Genomic DNA, 13,323 nt, shown 5'->3' with positions numbered 1-13,323 from the left:
ATCACTACTGAATTTGTCTCCCTGTGCTGCCCTGGTTTCTCCTCGTGTTCTAAAGACAATTAGTATATAGAACTCGGATGTTCTCTGGTTCAAATGTTATGAACGTCTTGTTCCTCTTCCAACAAGTCTGTGCTGAGTAACCTGCCTGCCCTCCAACGGTATTACCATACAGCAGCCTCCACCAGACAGCTCCACAGATCTCTGGCTCCCAGCTTTACACAACTCTGGATCAACACCCACACAAGAACTCAAACTCTGGAACCCAATCACTCCCTACCCTTCTCCGGCAGACTATTGTTCTTCGTCTCCATCAGATTGGGCTCCATTCCACATTATTCATCAGTGACTCTGCTACTTACCCCCATCACCAGACACCCGGACGAGGATACACATTCATTATTCATAGTTCAATAAACTTTATTAACCTTTTCTTAGTTAATCTAAAGAATGTTCTGCACGTGGGCCAAATGCATAGTAAAAACCAATTTACGGACCAGTTATTTAAAATAAAATGATGCACTTTTTAAAAAAAAATTGAAGCAACAAAGATGGAGCTGTTATCTTCTCCGTTGCCCATATGGACATCTGGAATTTCTCCAGGAGGGAAAAGGCAAAGTCAGATCAAATGAAGTGTATTTGTACAGCACATTTCAGCAACAAGGTAGTTCAAAATGCTTTACACCGCAAAAACAAAGAACAGTAACAAGTTACAAAACAGTAAACATAAAATTTTGTTAAATGGCATCAAAATCAAACAAATATAAATAAAATGCATTGAAAGGTTATTAATCAAAGGCAACTCTAAACAGGTGGCTTTTAGCCTTGATTTAAAGGAGCTCAGTGTTTTTGCTGGGAAGCTGGGGCTTGAGTTCTGTGTGGGTCTTGTGCAGCTCTCACAGTCAACCACCAGAGGGAGTAACGAGGTTACTGTTCACCCGAGGTGGACCTGAGGAGTCGCTACACACACCTGCAAATCTTCTGCCTCATCAGCAATAGCCTAAGCAGCCTGCAGGGCCCGAGTCTTCTTAGCTTTACATGGTATATTTTGCTAGACATTGTCAAACATTGAGATGTTTCTTGTCAAACACACTGTTTTGAAGCCAAAAGCCTCCGAAATATATGGGGACACATCGAAAATCAACTCATTTAAAGTTAGTTACACAAATACAAAGACGCTAACATAAATGTACCTTAACATAACTGGACTGGTTAAGGTCGCTATTAAGCTAACTTTCCATCAACAGCTCCATAAATCTTTGATAAACATTACATTACCAAGACGCATGCAAACATACCTTGATCTTGTCTCTTTTTTTCTATTCTTCCTCTCCTCTCTGTCCCTGAAGGATAAGTCCTCTTTTGTTGTCTTGTTTACTTCTCCTCCACCGGTGTTTCGGACGCGCGCGCTGCACATTGCAGGGCAGCTCGTGTTACCGGTGAAGCGTGACCTACCCCGGCCACCAGGCGGACCCCAAGAGCAAGTTGTTGTTTTTTTTCTTTTTGCCCATATAAAGAATGATTTCTATATGATCAAAAATATATTATTGCAAAATAAAATTTAACTACTTTATAATTAAATTGGGTGTTTTGTTAATATAATCACATAGAAATAATTACTAAAAACAAAGAAAACAACAGAAATATATCAGTTCCACTTAGGGGGCTCATTGCCCCAGAGCCCTAAGCAGACGAGACCATCAAAAAGTGTTCTGAACACCAGGACCGCTCTCAAGTACTACAACACAGGATGTTGGTGACAAACTTCTCATTCAGTGTAATAAAAACTCTGCCTCTACACAGCAGATGTTGCAATGGGTCTCTGTGGTTAGAGGTTGTTTTTTTTTTAAGTTGAAAGAACAAGGCATGAGACACATTTGGATTTTTATTTATAGCTGCTTATCAAACTATTTACTTTGCTGATCACAAGCACATTATATAAAGATCACTTATCGGTTCAAATGCATCTGCTTCTTCAGGTGTTTCAGAAGAAGCTTTTTTTTCCAAGAGTGGAAGATGTAGAACGGATTATTTATGATTCATTTTTCCCCTGAGAACCTTAGAGAGAAATAAAGCTGCATGTTCTACAACAGCAGTCTTCATCCAGTCAGGCTCTGCAGGGTCCTGCTAATGACCTCATTATTTGACTCAGGTGTGTTGAAGCAGAGACGCATCTAAAAGCTACAGGAAACCGGACCTCCTGGTCTGGATTTGAAGATCAGTGTTCTGGTGTAATGGCTGATGTACAAACAAGCAGAAACGAACATAACTTGATACTTCCTGAAGGGGAGGTGAAGGGTGTATACACATACTGTATATATATATATATATGGTATTTTGTCTGCAAAAAGTGGGAAGGAAAGTGGAGAGGATCATTGGGACTCCACTCCCCCCTACCCAGAACATTGCACACAGACGCTGCTTAGCCAGAGTAAACCAGATCCTCTCTGATTCCACCCGTCCTCTCCAGTGGCCAAAGCGATGTGTCTTTGTGCAACAACAATAAAATAAGTCTAATCTGTAACTGCAGCAAAAGTTCCTACAAAATATTGATACAAGAGGTTGGAATGAAAATACATGGAGCCCTTTTGAGAGGTTCATTAAAAACCATGTATTACATCCGTTCATGATAACGCAGCACAGTGTGTTGCTCTGTTATATAAAACCCTTGGTTACTGCTAAAATTGAGTGTGGATATTTTTAGAAAACTGTTTTTTACTGGTGACAGAGAAACATAACTTACCACAAGCACAGGAAAAGGCCGAGGCGATGGCAGCTGCAGATAAATTCATCTTCAGTTTTAGTGGTAGAACAGCCTTCACTGCTCCACTCTAATGAAAGCAGAAAAACAAAACCTGACTTGATGCTTTCATTAAATAGTAGTAAAGTTGTCTGCATCCATATCACACCTGTTTCATCCTCCTTCCAAAACACACATGTTCCCCTGTTCTCCTGAAACATAGGAAAGGAATCATTATTATTGTGGTAAAAGATTAACTGGATCGGCTCATTCAGACTGCTGACTGGCTGGTTTCCAGCTTTCACAAACAGGACCTGGTCTCCTAAAACTCTGACAATCACAGGGCCGTGCAGAGACCTTTGGAGGGGAAGGGTCTTAAAGTTAAAAAGGGGCACATTGATCTTAAAACACTGAACAATTCAATCCGTCTCTGTCGTTGTGTCCTTGGACAAGACACTTCACCCCCTTCCCTGCTGCTGGTGGTGGTGCTTCTGTCAGTGGTGGTCTTTAATTTAGAAATGTGTTACTTTTAACTATATTACTTATCCACTTAATCACTTCCTCCTCTCTGCCACCTCGCTCTCAGCATGCGATCAAACCAGAAGTAAAGCAACCCTCAACCACCAGAGCAACGTGGCGCCTCAGTCGGTGATCAGTATCTGTTTGAGAAAGTCCAACATGAAGTGGATTACTCTTTATCTCCTGACACTTTGCTTCCCTACAACCAGAGCTGGTGAGTATTCTGGGGTTTTGTAGTTTGAACATCACTTTAGTTGTTAATGTATCCATGCAGGCTTAGTGCTGCTCATTGTTGTTATCTTCTGTCTGAATGTGTGATATTCAAATGGTTAGTCAGGTTTATATATAAACCTGACTAACCAGGTACCTTTGGTTATTTCTGTTGTCATTTTTGTTTGATATGAACTGTTCTGACTTTTTCATATTCTGTGTCCATTTTACAGGCTGTAACTCTCAAGTTATCATTGAGTGTATAAGACAGGTTAATGTAACGGGGATTGAGTAAGTAATCGTTCCGATGTCATGCTTATGGTTGAAGTTAAACTTCTGTTCTTACTCATTAATGGCTTCTTCCTTTTTCCATTAATAAATTGTAATTGTTGCAAGTTTTTTTTTCCTTTAAACTTGGTTTGCATTCAAATCAGCTTTTGGACACAGCTATGTTGGCCAAAGAGGAGTACACAGTTCCTCCATTATGTTTTTGCTCTTGTGTTTGCTTACTGTGAAATTTGTGCTGAACCTGTTCTTGTGCTGCACCTCTATTTAAATGACTGATGTGAAACATTTCCTGATAGGTGCTATGAAAATGACAATTCAACCTGCAGACCAAGGAGTCAATTCCATGACACTGTTAAGGTCAATGTGATCGCATCAGTCCAGGTGAGGTGATCAGAGGTTAAAACTTTATCTGTAACGCAAAAACACATGAGAAATTGTTGCTTTTCATGAAGTGAGACATTTCAAGCATTTGTTTCTGTGAATGCTTGAAAATTAGGGCTTACAGATAAACCCAAAATTAATTTTTCAGATAATCAAAAATGAAAAATAGCTCTTAACACAGAGGTGGTGTCCAAACTCTCTCTATATATATACAGTATATATACAGTATATATATATACAGTATATATATGTACTGTATATATATACAGTATATATATATATATATATATATATATATATATATATATATATATATATATATATATATATATATATATATATGTATATACAGTATATATACAGTACAGACCAAAAGTTTGGACACACCTTCTCATTGAATTCAATTAGAAAGTGTGTCCAAACTTTAGCTCTGTACTGTGTATATATATATATATATATATATATATATATTACAAAACTGTAATATATTGTACAACATATGCATCTAGGTCCATGCCATGGTGTGGCATGGAAGTGATCAACTTCTGGTTCTGCTGAGGTGTTAAGGAAGCCCATGTTGCTTTCAACTCGTCTTCACTGTTGGGGTCCAGAGTCTCATCGTCCTCTTGACAGAACCCCATAGACTCCATGGGGCTCTGGTAAGGCCAGCATTCTGGTCACCATAATGGTTCTTTGGTACATTTGGTAGTGTGAAGAGGTGATCAACCCTGCTGAAAAATGAAATCAGCATCTCCTTAAACCTTGTCAGCACAGAGAAGCAAGGAATGCTCTGAAGCTTCCTGCCAGATGAGTCTGGACTCGGTGAAAAGCGATGAACATGTTTTGTATAGACCCATCCTAACCTGACCTCTTCAAGGAAACATAACACATCACCTTCAACTACTGACTCCAACATCAGTCTATGAGTTGTGAGCCTGTAAAACTCAGGAATGGTGTTTTCTTCCATCCTCTGAAGGTTATGATGTTGAGCACCTTTTTTATTTCCCATCAACCTCCAATTAACATCAGTCTGAATCTTCTTCAGCTGTGACCTTTTCTCCTTTCAGCGAGTGTCAGAAACCGTCTACTGAAGCTGTCCTGTAAACATAATGACATTTCTCTAAAATTCTGATTTTCTGAGAAACTGAATGGGCGATTTCAATGAGGTGTAAGCCATAATCATTAGAATGAAAAAAATATATTCAGCTGAAACCAGATATCAAATATAAAGACACATACAGCAGTTTTTTACTCTCATTGTGTGAAATTAAATCAGACCAAACTTCTCTGGTTTTAGATCACCAAGATTATTTCTATTTAGTAATTGCCTCAACACTGAGAGGGAAAATATGTCTGAGGTTTATTTATTCAAATTCAGAAGCTGACGTCCTTTGCACTGCATGACTTGAATCGAACATTTTGGGTTTTCTTCTACAATCTTTTCACTATAGCTTGCTGGAGTCCTGGTGTTTATGTTTATAAACTGTGTTCAAAGTTTGATGAAATGTTCATAAATGTTTTTAGGACGTAGTAAACCAGTAGACCGTATTTACAGGGCATGTTCTGAAACAAAACTGATTTTCTCTGAATAAAATCCTAATTAATGTCCTGCTATTAAGGTGGAAATACGCCCCACGTCCAATCACGAGGTCCGAATCCCATTATCAGCTCTTCGGAAACGGAAAAGAATACAGTCGAAGGAAACCGTCCAGGTGGTTGCCTCGGTGATCAACATCACAGTATTTCAGGTGTGATTCTCTGATCAGGCAAGCGTAACATCCTTTACACATTTAGCTGGACTTCTAGCTGAAGTTGGTTGCCACTGTGAACACACCAGGTGGTTCTTTCCTTCAGGCTCATTTGCATTCATTTCCATTATGATTTTTATTTTTATTTTTTGTTTTATAGTACAAAATGGAGGCTTTAGAGCAGGGGTGTCGAACTCATTTTCGTTTTGGGCCAAATCAAGATCATGACTGCTCTTGAAGGGCCGCTTGTGCTAGAAGGTATTGATAAAACCCATCCACAAACTGTTAAAATATCAATGAATTCTTAATAGAAAATATTATTGAACGTCTTTCATTCCCTCCTGGATTTTGAGATTCTTTTTGTGATATTCTGCAAAAAAAAAATCAAAGTCTTTGTGGTACTAATTTGGAAATATTTGCGATGTTTACGCTTATTTATGATGGTAAATGCGACTTTTTATTACTCACTGCCTAGATTGTGGACTATATTCTGACATCAATTAAGGCTGAGGCAGGTGTTTTGTACAATTAAGAAAGTTTTTGAGAAAAAACTGCAATAAACTTCCAATTGTTGGCGCAATTTGTTAATTTTTTGTGTATTTCCATAATAAGAAACTGGAGGGACTGATTGGAGCAGGAGCAAACAGATAGAAACTGATAGACACTTAATGTTTAGTCTAGAATCTAGAGGGCCACATAAAAAGTTATGGCGGGCTGGATTTGGCCCACAGGCCTTGAGTTTGACACCTGTGCTGTAGAGTCTATCCTTCTAGAGGAATACTAGTTTTAAAAGAGAGGATAATTCTGTCTCCTCATCGCATCAAACTCCTCAGAACATCTCCGGTACGCAGCCGACTGTAGAGGGAACTGTTTTAGGAGGACAGGTCCTGTGTGTGAACGTTGGAAACCAGCGAATCATCAATCTTACTGAGCCGGTCCAGTTAATCTTCTACCACAATAAAATGGTAATTGAATAAATACAATGATAAACACTTAAAAACAAGAATTTTCCTTCATTTTGATTCCCTTCCTATGTTTCAGGAGAACAATGGAACATGTGTGTTTTGGAAGGAGGATGAAACAGGTGCAATATGGATGAAAACACTTTAACTATTCTTAAATGAAAGCATCAAGTCAGGATTTACATGTTTTGTTTTTCTGCTTTCATTAGAGTGGAGCAGTGAAGGCTGTTCTACCACTAAAACCGAAGATGAATTTATCTGCAGCTGCGACCATCTGAGCTTTTTCGCTGTGCTTGTGGTAAATCGTGTTTTTCTGTCACCAAGAATCAACAGTTTTACATTTCCATATAGTGACTTCTAAAAGTATTGGCATATTGTCACTTTCACCTAAAACTTAATTATTGTTGGAAGATTTTCCGAAACAGGCCAAAACACAAAATAGTGCATAATTGTTGCGTGGCAGGAATATCACAGATGGTTTTCAAATTGTTAACAAACACATATTTGGAAAAATCCCTTTGCATTTACATTCTGCCCCAAATTTATGAGAAACATTTGCTGCAGTTCCTACGCTAGTTACACACACTGATCAGATTTGGCTGTGAATAGCTTAGCATCTCAGAGGTGAAAGACATAAACAGCAAACAAAATGTCTCCTAATGATTGATATAAAATGCATTTCAGTTAAACCTTATTTTTCCCCTGTATAGAATCCAGATTTGAAGGTGGATGAGGATCATGTTAAGGCTCTCAGCTACATCACCTACGTTGGATCGGCGCTCTCTGCCTTCTTTGCTTTCATCAGCCTGTTCGTCTATGTTGGTCTGCAGTAAGTTTTCACTTTAACTTGAACCTTTTTTTTTATTAATGGGATTGACAGTTTGTATTTTAAGGCTGTCCATTTTTTTGACTTGATGGGATAAAAAAAACTAAATCTTGTCCTAATCTGTCTTTACTCATTAACTTTTAAACTAATAATAATGAAATATTCAGTTGCATTTCATTTTCAATGGGATTCTTTATTCAACAAACTGAACAGAGAATCCAAATCAAGCAGATGAAGACATGTAGATTTTTTTCCACAGTGACAACCAGCTGTGGCCCCAGTAACTGCATATGAACAATGAAATTAAAGGATTAAATTATGAATGATTCCCCTGCTGTGACCTGAACACACACCAACCTAAATTTTGTACCTGCTTATGCGTAATCAAGCGTATAAATGTTTTGATGTTGATCTGAAGCTGAAGTCCTGCTCTGCTGCAGCACTGAAGACTAGAATTACGAGCGCCACTTTAGATAAAGTTTTAAAATCAGAGAATAATTTCTCCAACAGAAGAGATCAGAAGACAAAAATATTCTGAACAAGGAGTTTTAGTTATTCTGAAATCCCTCACTTCAGCAGAACCTCCTGGACCAGACAAAGTCATGTCTAAAAATCTTGAAAGGTCAGCTCGCGGATAGCGAGATGGATTTAGTTCAAGTCAGAGAAGATACTCGGATTAGATGCTTTTTTATTATTATTGATTTATTTAGTCACCTACACAGTGTGTTCTGTACGTAAAGTTGAAAATGTTTACGCATCTGCTGCACCAAGTGGTCAGGTGTGTAAATTCTGATCTGGCAAAATGACAGATGGACTTCAGATTTTTTTCTGTCAGCATTACAGAGAACAAAGACGGAGAGTATTCAAATAAGGCAATCCCTGCTTCATATTTACAAAAGAAACTTAATTTTCCTTCTTATGTGTAATATTTAAAATGTCTGAATTGAGAGTAATGTGGAACCAAAGTCAAACTCTTTGTGTTGCACAAACTGGGTAATAATAAGGCTGACTCTGAGAATTGTGAACAAGTGGTTTTTCATGGGTCGAAGTGTCACATACCACAACCATTTATGCACAAGTATAAATGTCATGAAGTCCCTCTGTCATCATAGTGTTCTGTTATGAATCCTGTGCCCGGGCTATAAAAGGGTTATGGTGCAAGTGTGCAAACCAACCACCAAACCAAAACAAGCAAGGTGTAGAAACTGGCTGGTACCCAATGCCATCATATCCTGTGACGTATATCCTGTGCTGAAAGAAGCTGCAATGCCACACATCAAGAAAGAAGCCAGTACTAAAAAAAAATCAATAAAAATAACACAAAAAGCCAGAATCTTGTGTCAGTCAGAGTTTGCAAATACTCTGACTGAACTTCCCCAAAATGTGGCATCACAAAAACATTCTGTGGAAATATTGAAACATTGAAAGCAGCCATCTCAATATGCGGTTCGGTTTTACCCCAGGTAGTGAGCTTCTCCATTATACTGTCTGTTCCTCACTATGGAGGGTGGGCTGTGAGTGCTGAGCAGGTTTGGTCAACTCTCCACTGATGTTTGCAGTGATACTCAGCAATGGAGAACGTCCAGGTTCTGGTTCTGATAGGCTGAAACCCAGATGTTTAGGCCCACGCAGTGAACAGTTGCGAAAGCCTATTGTAATCGCAGGATTTCTTATTATTTTTCCCACAAAGTATGCAGCCTTTTGGAGGCTTTAACATATGCAAAAACTCACCAAACTTCACCCAAAATTGGCCCCAAAGTAAAATTTTTAGTTTCTAGTGTCAAGTCCTCAAGGGCCAGTGTCCTGCAACTTTTAGATGTGCCTCTGCTGCACCACACCTGAACAGAATAATTAGATCATTAAGACTCTGGAGAACTGATCTACACAAAGAGGAGGTAATTAAGACATTTCATTCCAGTGTTTTGTACCTGTGGCACATCTAAAAACTGCAGGACAGCGGCCCTTGAGGACTGGAGTTTGACACCTGTGATCTAGTGGAATCGCAAGTGGGCGTGGCTAAACTGCTCTACAGCGCCCCCTAAAGTGAGATGGGACAAACAGTAGATAGTAGAGATCTGAAATTTGGTATGTAGGTAGATCTCCCAAAATTAAGAAAAAAGTCTCTTGGAGGTACCCCCTAAAATGTACAGGGAGGCAGCCATTTTTGATGAGGGCAAATTTTGGCCATTTTTCACTTTTACTCACCTCAGACTTTAACAAACTCCAGGGGATTTCAAGCTATCGACTTATGTTTAGGTCAGGGTGAAATTAAGGGGTGGGACTTTGAAAGTTATCAAAAAATCTGAGTTTTCATATATGTTCAGTGGGCGTGGCCAAGCGGCAAACTTGGTATTCTCGCCAAAGCAAACAAAACGCTATAACTTTCACATGAAAAGGTCAATTGGCACCAAACATAGCATGACTGATTCAGGCTGGATGCCTGACAATCCTGTGTCATCACAGTATGACGTCATCTAAGCTCCACCCCTCAGAACAGGAAGAGACTTTTTTTCTTAAATAGCTCCAGCTCTGACCCCCTTGCCCTGATCAAGAAAATGTTGTGTACAAAAACAGATAACTAGTTGGTCTCACGTGCTTTAAAGCTCAAAGAGTTTTCGGTGGGGCGTGGCAGTGGCAGCCCTGCAAAGTCACAGGTGACACTGTTAACGTACGTTTTGCTCTAAATTCCACATACCTAAGACGACCTGCACCACACTCACCTTGATCAATCCTTAGGCATTGTAAAATTCAAGAAAATATACTTAAATGTAAACTGACTAATAATTCTAGACCTTACCTGTCAGTGGGTCATTCTCACACCACTGAAATAATTTACACTCTGTTCTCAAAACCTATTTCTCACAGGAAGATGAGTCATATTGAACAGTTTCTTTTCACAATTTCCTTGGTAAATAAAAATCATCTTATTTGGAACTGAGCACCAAATGTCAACATCACACCAGTTTAACAAGTCAAAGTAACATTCACACAAACCTGATGTTTTGAGATTGCTTTAGCCCTGGCATTTGTTGAATTAGCTGATAGCTTAAGCTAATTCAACAGATAGCTTAAGCTTATTCAACTAAGCCTTTAGTTAGTGTAAAACCATGAGGATTTACACTAACTAAAGGCACCATGAGAAAAATAAACTAAAAATTAATAAACTACTGTGGATAAACTAATAATCTTTGAAAAGAAAATTACTAAAGAACTCTAGAACTATTTCTTTAAATCACCACAGAAGCAGCCACCTACAGCTGGAACAAAACAAAAACTCCTCAAATGACTCTGGTCTCATTTTTTGTTTAGTTTGAGTGGCAACAGAAATATGGCAGGAGTTCAGAGAAACTGAGGGAGTCATGGAGACTCACAAGAATATTCACAACATCTTTGGGTCCAAAACAGTGGAATACATGGAAAATAAGTAATCAGTTCTGACCCAGCCAATTGCTTCAGGTTACTGTGGTGTTTGGTTCAGAAAACTCTTCAGAGGATGTTCTAAATAAAACTTTAAAGGTTTACTGCCTGAATCGTGTGATTGATCAACTCCAATCATTTGATTTGTTGCATTGCACAGCAAGACATCAAGGTGAACTGTAGTCGTGTAGGAAATGTCAGAGTCAGCAAATATTTTGCATCTGCATTATAAAACTAACAACACATCTCTGGGTGCACAGATAAAGCCTCCATGTATGGAGGCCTCAGTCACAGCCATCACAGGCTGCATGTCTTACCCCTTTATCACAACCCACTTTTCTATTTAGTCATTAGCAAATAAAGGCCACTAGAGCCAAAAATATCCTTCAAAATTAAAAAGCAAACAATTCATTTCTGTCTTGTCTCCTTTAGTCGACGACGTTCGGAAAAGGCCCTCAGCATCCACATGCAGCTAACAGGGGCGTTGTTGTGCCTCCACCTCGGCTTCCTGAGTGGCAGTTTCTGGTCTTTTCTGCCAGATGAGAACAAGTACAGCTGGGTTTGTGGAGGTCTGGGCCTCTTCCTGCACTGGTCTCTGCTGGCCACCCTCACCTGGGTGGCTGTGGAAGGATTCCACCTTTACCTTCTCCTCATCCGAGTCTTTAACATCTACGTCAGAAGATACCTGCTCAAACTCTGCCTGGTGGGATGGGGTGAGTTTGGGACTCTGGTTGGGAGCAAGAAGCTAATTGCTCCAAACAATTGATTGATTTTTGCTGCATAAACAAACAGTGGCTAGATTAAGTTTTGTTTTTGACCTTGATTCTAATGATATAGCTGCGGTTTGTCCTTCCTCTTGCTTTCTCCTCAGGTTTTCCTACCCTTGTTGTGGCAATTTGTGGGCCTTTACGTGTCTATGGCAGATACACTCTGAAATGGAGGGATTCCAACAACCAAACATCAGAAATGTAAGACATTTCCATGAGTTCACATGTGCAACCGAGTCAGTCAATGAAACTCCCAAACGACAAAAGTCTCTGTTTTGTTACTTCTTGAACAGATGCTGGATGAACAGTGACATCCCACAGACAAAGTTGGTCACGTACATCACTGTGGCTTTTCTTTGCCTGGTGGTTCTGTATAATACCTGCATGCTGTTGCTGGTGGTGTTTAAAATGCGGGAGTTACGACGTGGCAGAGGAGAACGTGAGTCCAGCGACTGGAAGAAGATGAGCAAGGAGAAAGAGTCCAGGTTATGGAAGGACGGCGTCACAGTTCTCGGCCTCAGCTGCGTACTGGGGTTACCATGGGGACTAGCCATCCTCACCTATGTTAACTTACCTGGAATCTACTTGTTCACCATCTTTAACTCTCTGCAAGGTCAGTCAGTATATGCGACGCTAAATGTTGGTGTCTACTGACAGGTTGATTCACCTGAATGATTTACTGGTTCTTTTGTCTGTTCAGGTCTATTTATCTTCCTGTGGTCAGTGGCTTTATCATGCAAGTCTCGATCAGAAAACAACTCTTCAGTCCGAGATCCTTCCACCCAGAAAATGATGACAACCAGCTCCAATAACTGAATCACTGATTTTTGCTGTATAAACAAAAAAGTGCCTATATTAGGTGTTGACTGACTAGTGGATTCCTTTTATATGCATTATAATATTGCATACAATGACTCTTTTTGCTAATGTTAGACTTTTCTATACGATTTGTTTAAAAAGAAACACTGGAAAGTCACAAAAGACCACTGGTCTCACTACTCACTCAAACAGAACACAAAATGACATAATATAATAATACCCTATGCCCCCCTACATAGAAAATCCTTAGTCGTAAAACTGCTTTTGTTTGTGTTAGTTCCTGGGGTCTCCTAATCTTATCAACACCAGCCCTCTTGCTTTTGTTTTGTGTTAATAAAAGGCAAGCTCTACTGCAGAGTTTCAGAACACATGGTGAACTGTTCAGAGGAGCAGTTCGCTGTGTCTTCTCCTTCTGCAGAAGCTTGGCTGAAAGCTCATAAACGTCGTCTGTGGTTCTTTCTTTGTATTTAGGTAAAAAAAAAAAAACCTATCATTTTGGTGCCGTAACCCGGATCTCAGCATACCCGTTCGCTGACGACGCGCTGAACCGTGCACGGCCAGAGTCAACAGGACTTGGAAACAAAGTCCCGGGAAGTAACTTCTTTGCTGGGCCAGCCCCTAGGTCTGACTTTGTTTGTCAGCAGCGGAT

General features: G+C 39.6%; 1 protein-coding gene across 1 annotated transcript; it reads left to right on the top strand.

The window, feature by feature from the left end:
- Nucleotides 1-3,337: 3,337 nt before the first annotated feature.
- Nucleotides 3,338-13,111, top strand: LOC116718990 (adhesion G protein-coupled receptor G3-like). Its single transcript, XM_032561309.1, has 12 exons — nucleotides 3,338-3,470; nucleotides 3,700-3,757; nucleotides 4,051-4,135; nucleotides 5,755-5,883; nucleotides 6,717-6,848; nucleotides 6,925-6,967; nucleotides 7,055-7,143; nucleotides 7,556-7,674; nucleotides 11,521-11,801; nucleotides 11,960-12,056; nucleotides 12,149-12,468; nucleotides 12,556-13,111. The coding sequence occupies exons 1-12, from the start codon at nucleotides 3,416-3,418 to the stop codon at nucleotides 12,669-12,671; spliced, it is 1,524 nt and encodes a 507-aa protein (XP_032417200.1). The 5' UTR covers nucleotides 3,338-3,415; the 3' UTR covers nucleotides 12,672-13,111.
- Nucleotides 13,112-13,323: the final 212 nt, after the last annotated feature.

This window comes from Xiphophorus hellerii, chromosome 4, assembly GCF_003331165.1.
Source record: "Xiphophorus hellerii strain 12219 chromosome 4, Xiphophorus_hellerii-4.1, whole genome shotgun sequence".
NCBI lineage: Eukaryota > Metazoa > Chordata > Actinopteri > Cyprinodontiformes > Poeciliidae > Xiphophorus > Xiphophorus hellerii.
The sequence above is the reverse complement of the archived record's forward strand: the minus strand, read 5'-3'. Positions and strand labels throughout refer to the sequence as shown.

Excerpts from the sequence above, each read along its gene's own strand:
- LOC116718990 (XM_032561309.1), top strand. The coding sequence starts at position 3,416 with ATGAAGTGGATTACTCTTTATCTCCTGACACTTTGCTTCCCTACAACC. Across the intron at positions 5,884-6,716 it reads TCAACATCACAGTATTTCAG|AACATCTCCGGTACGCAGCC; the intron begins GTGTGATTCTCT and ends CAAACTCCTCAG. Across the intron at positions 6,968-7,054 it reads TTGGAAGGAGGATGAAACAG|AGTGGAGCAGTGAAGGCTGT; the intron begins GTGCAATATGGA and ends TGCTTTCATTAG.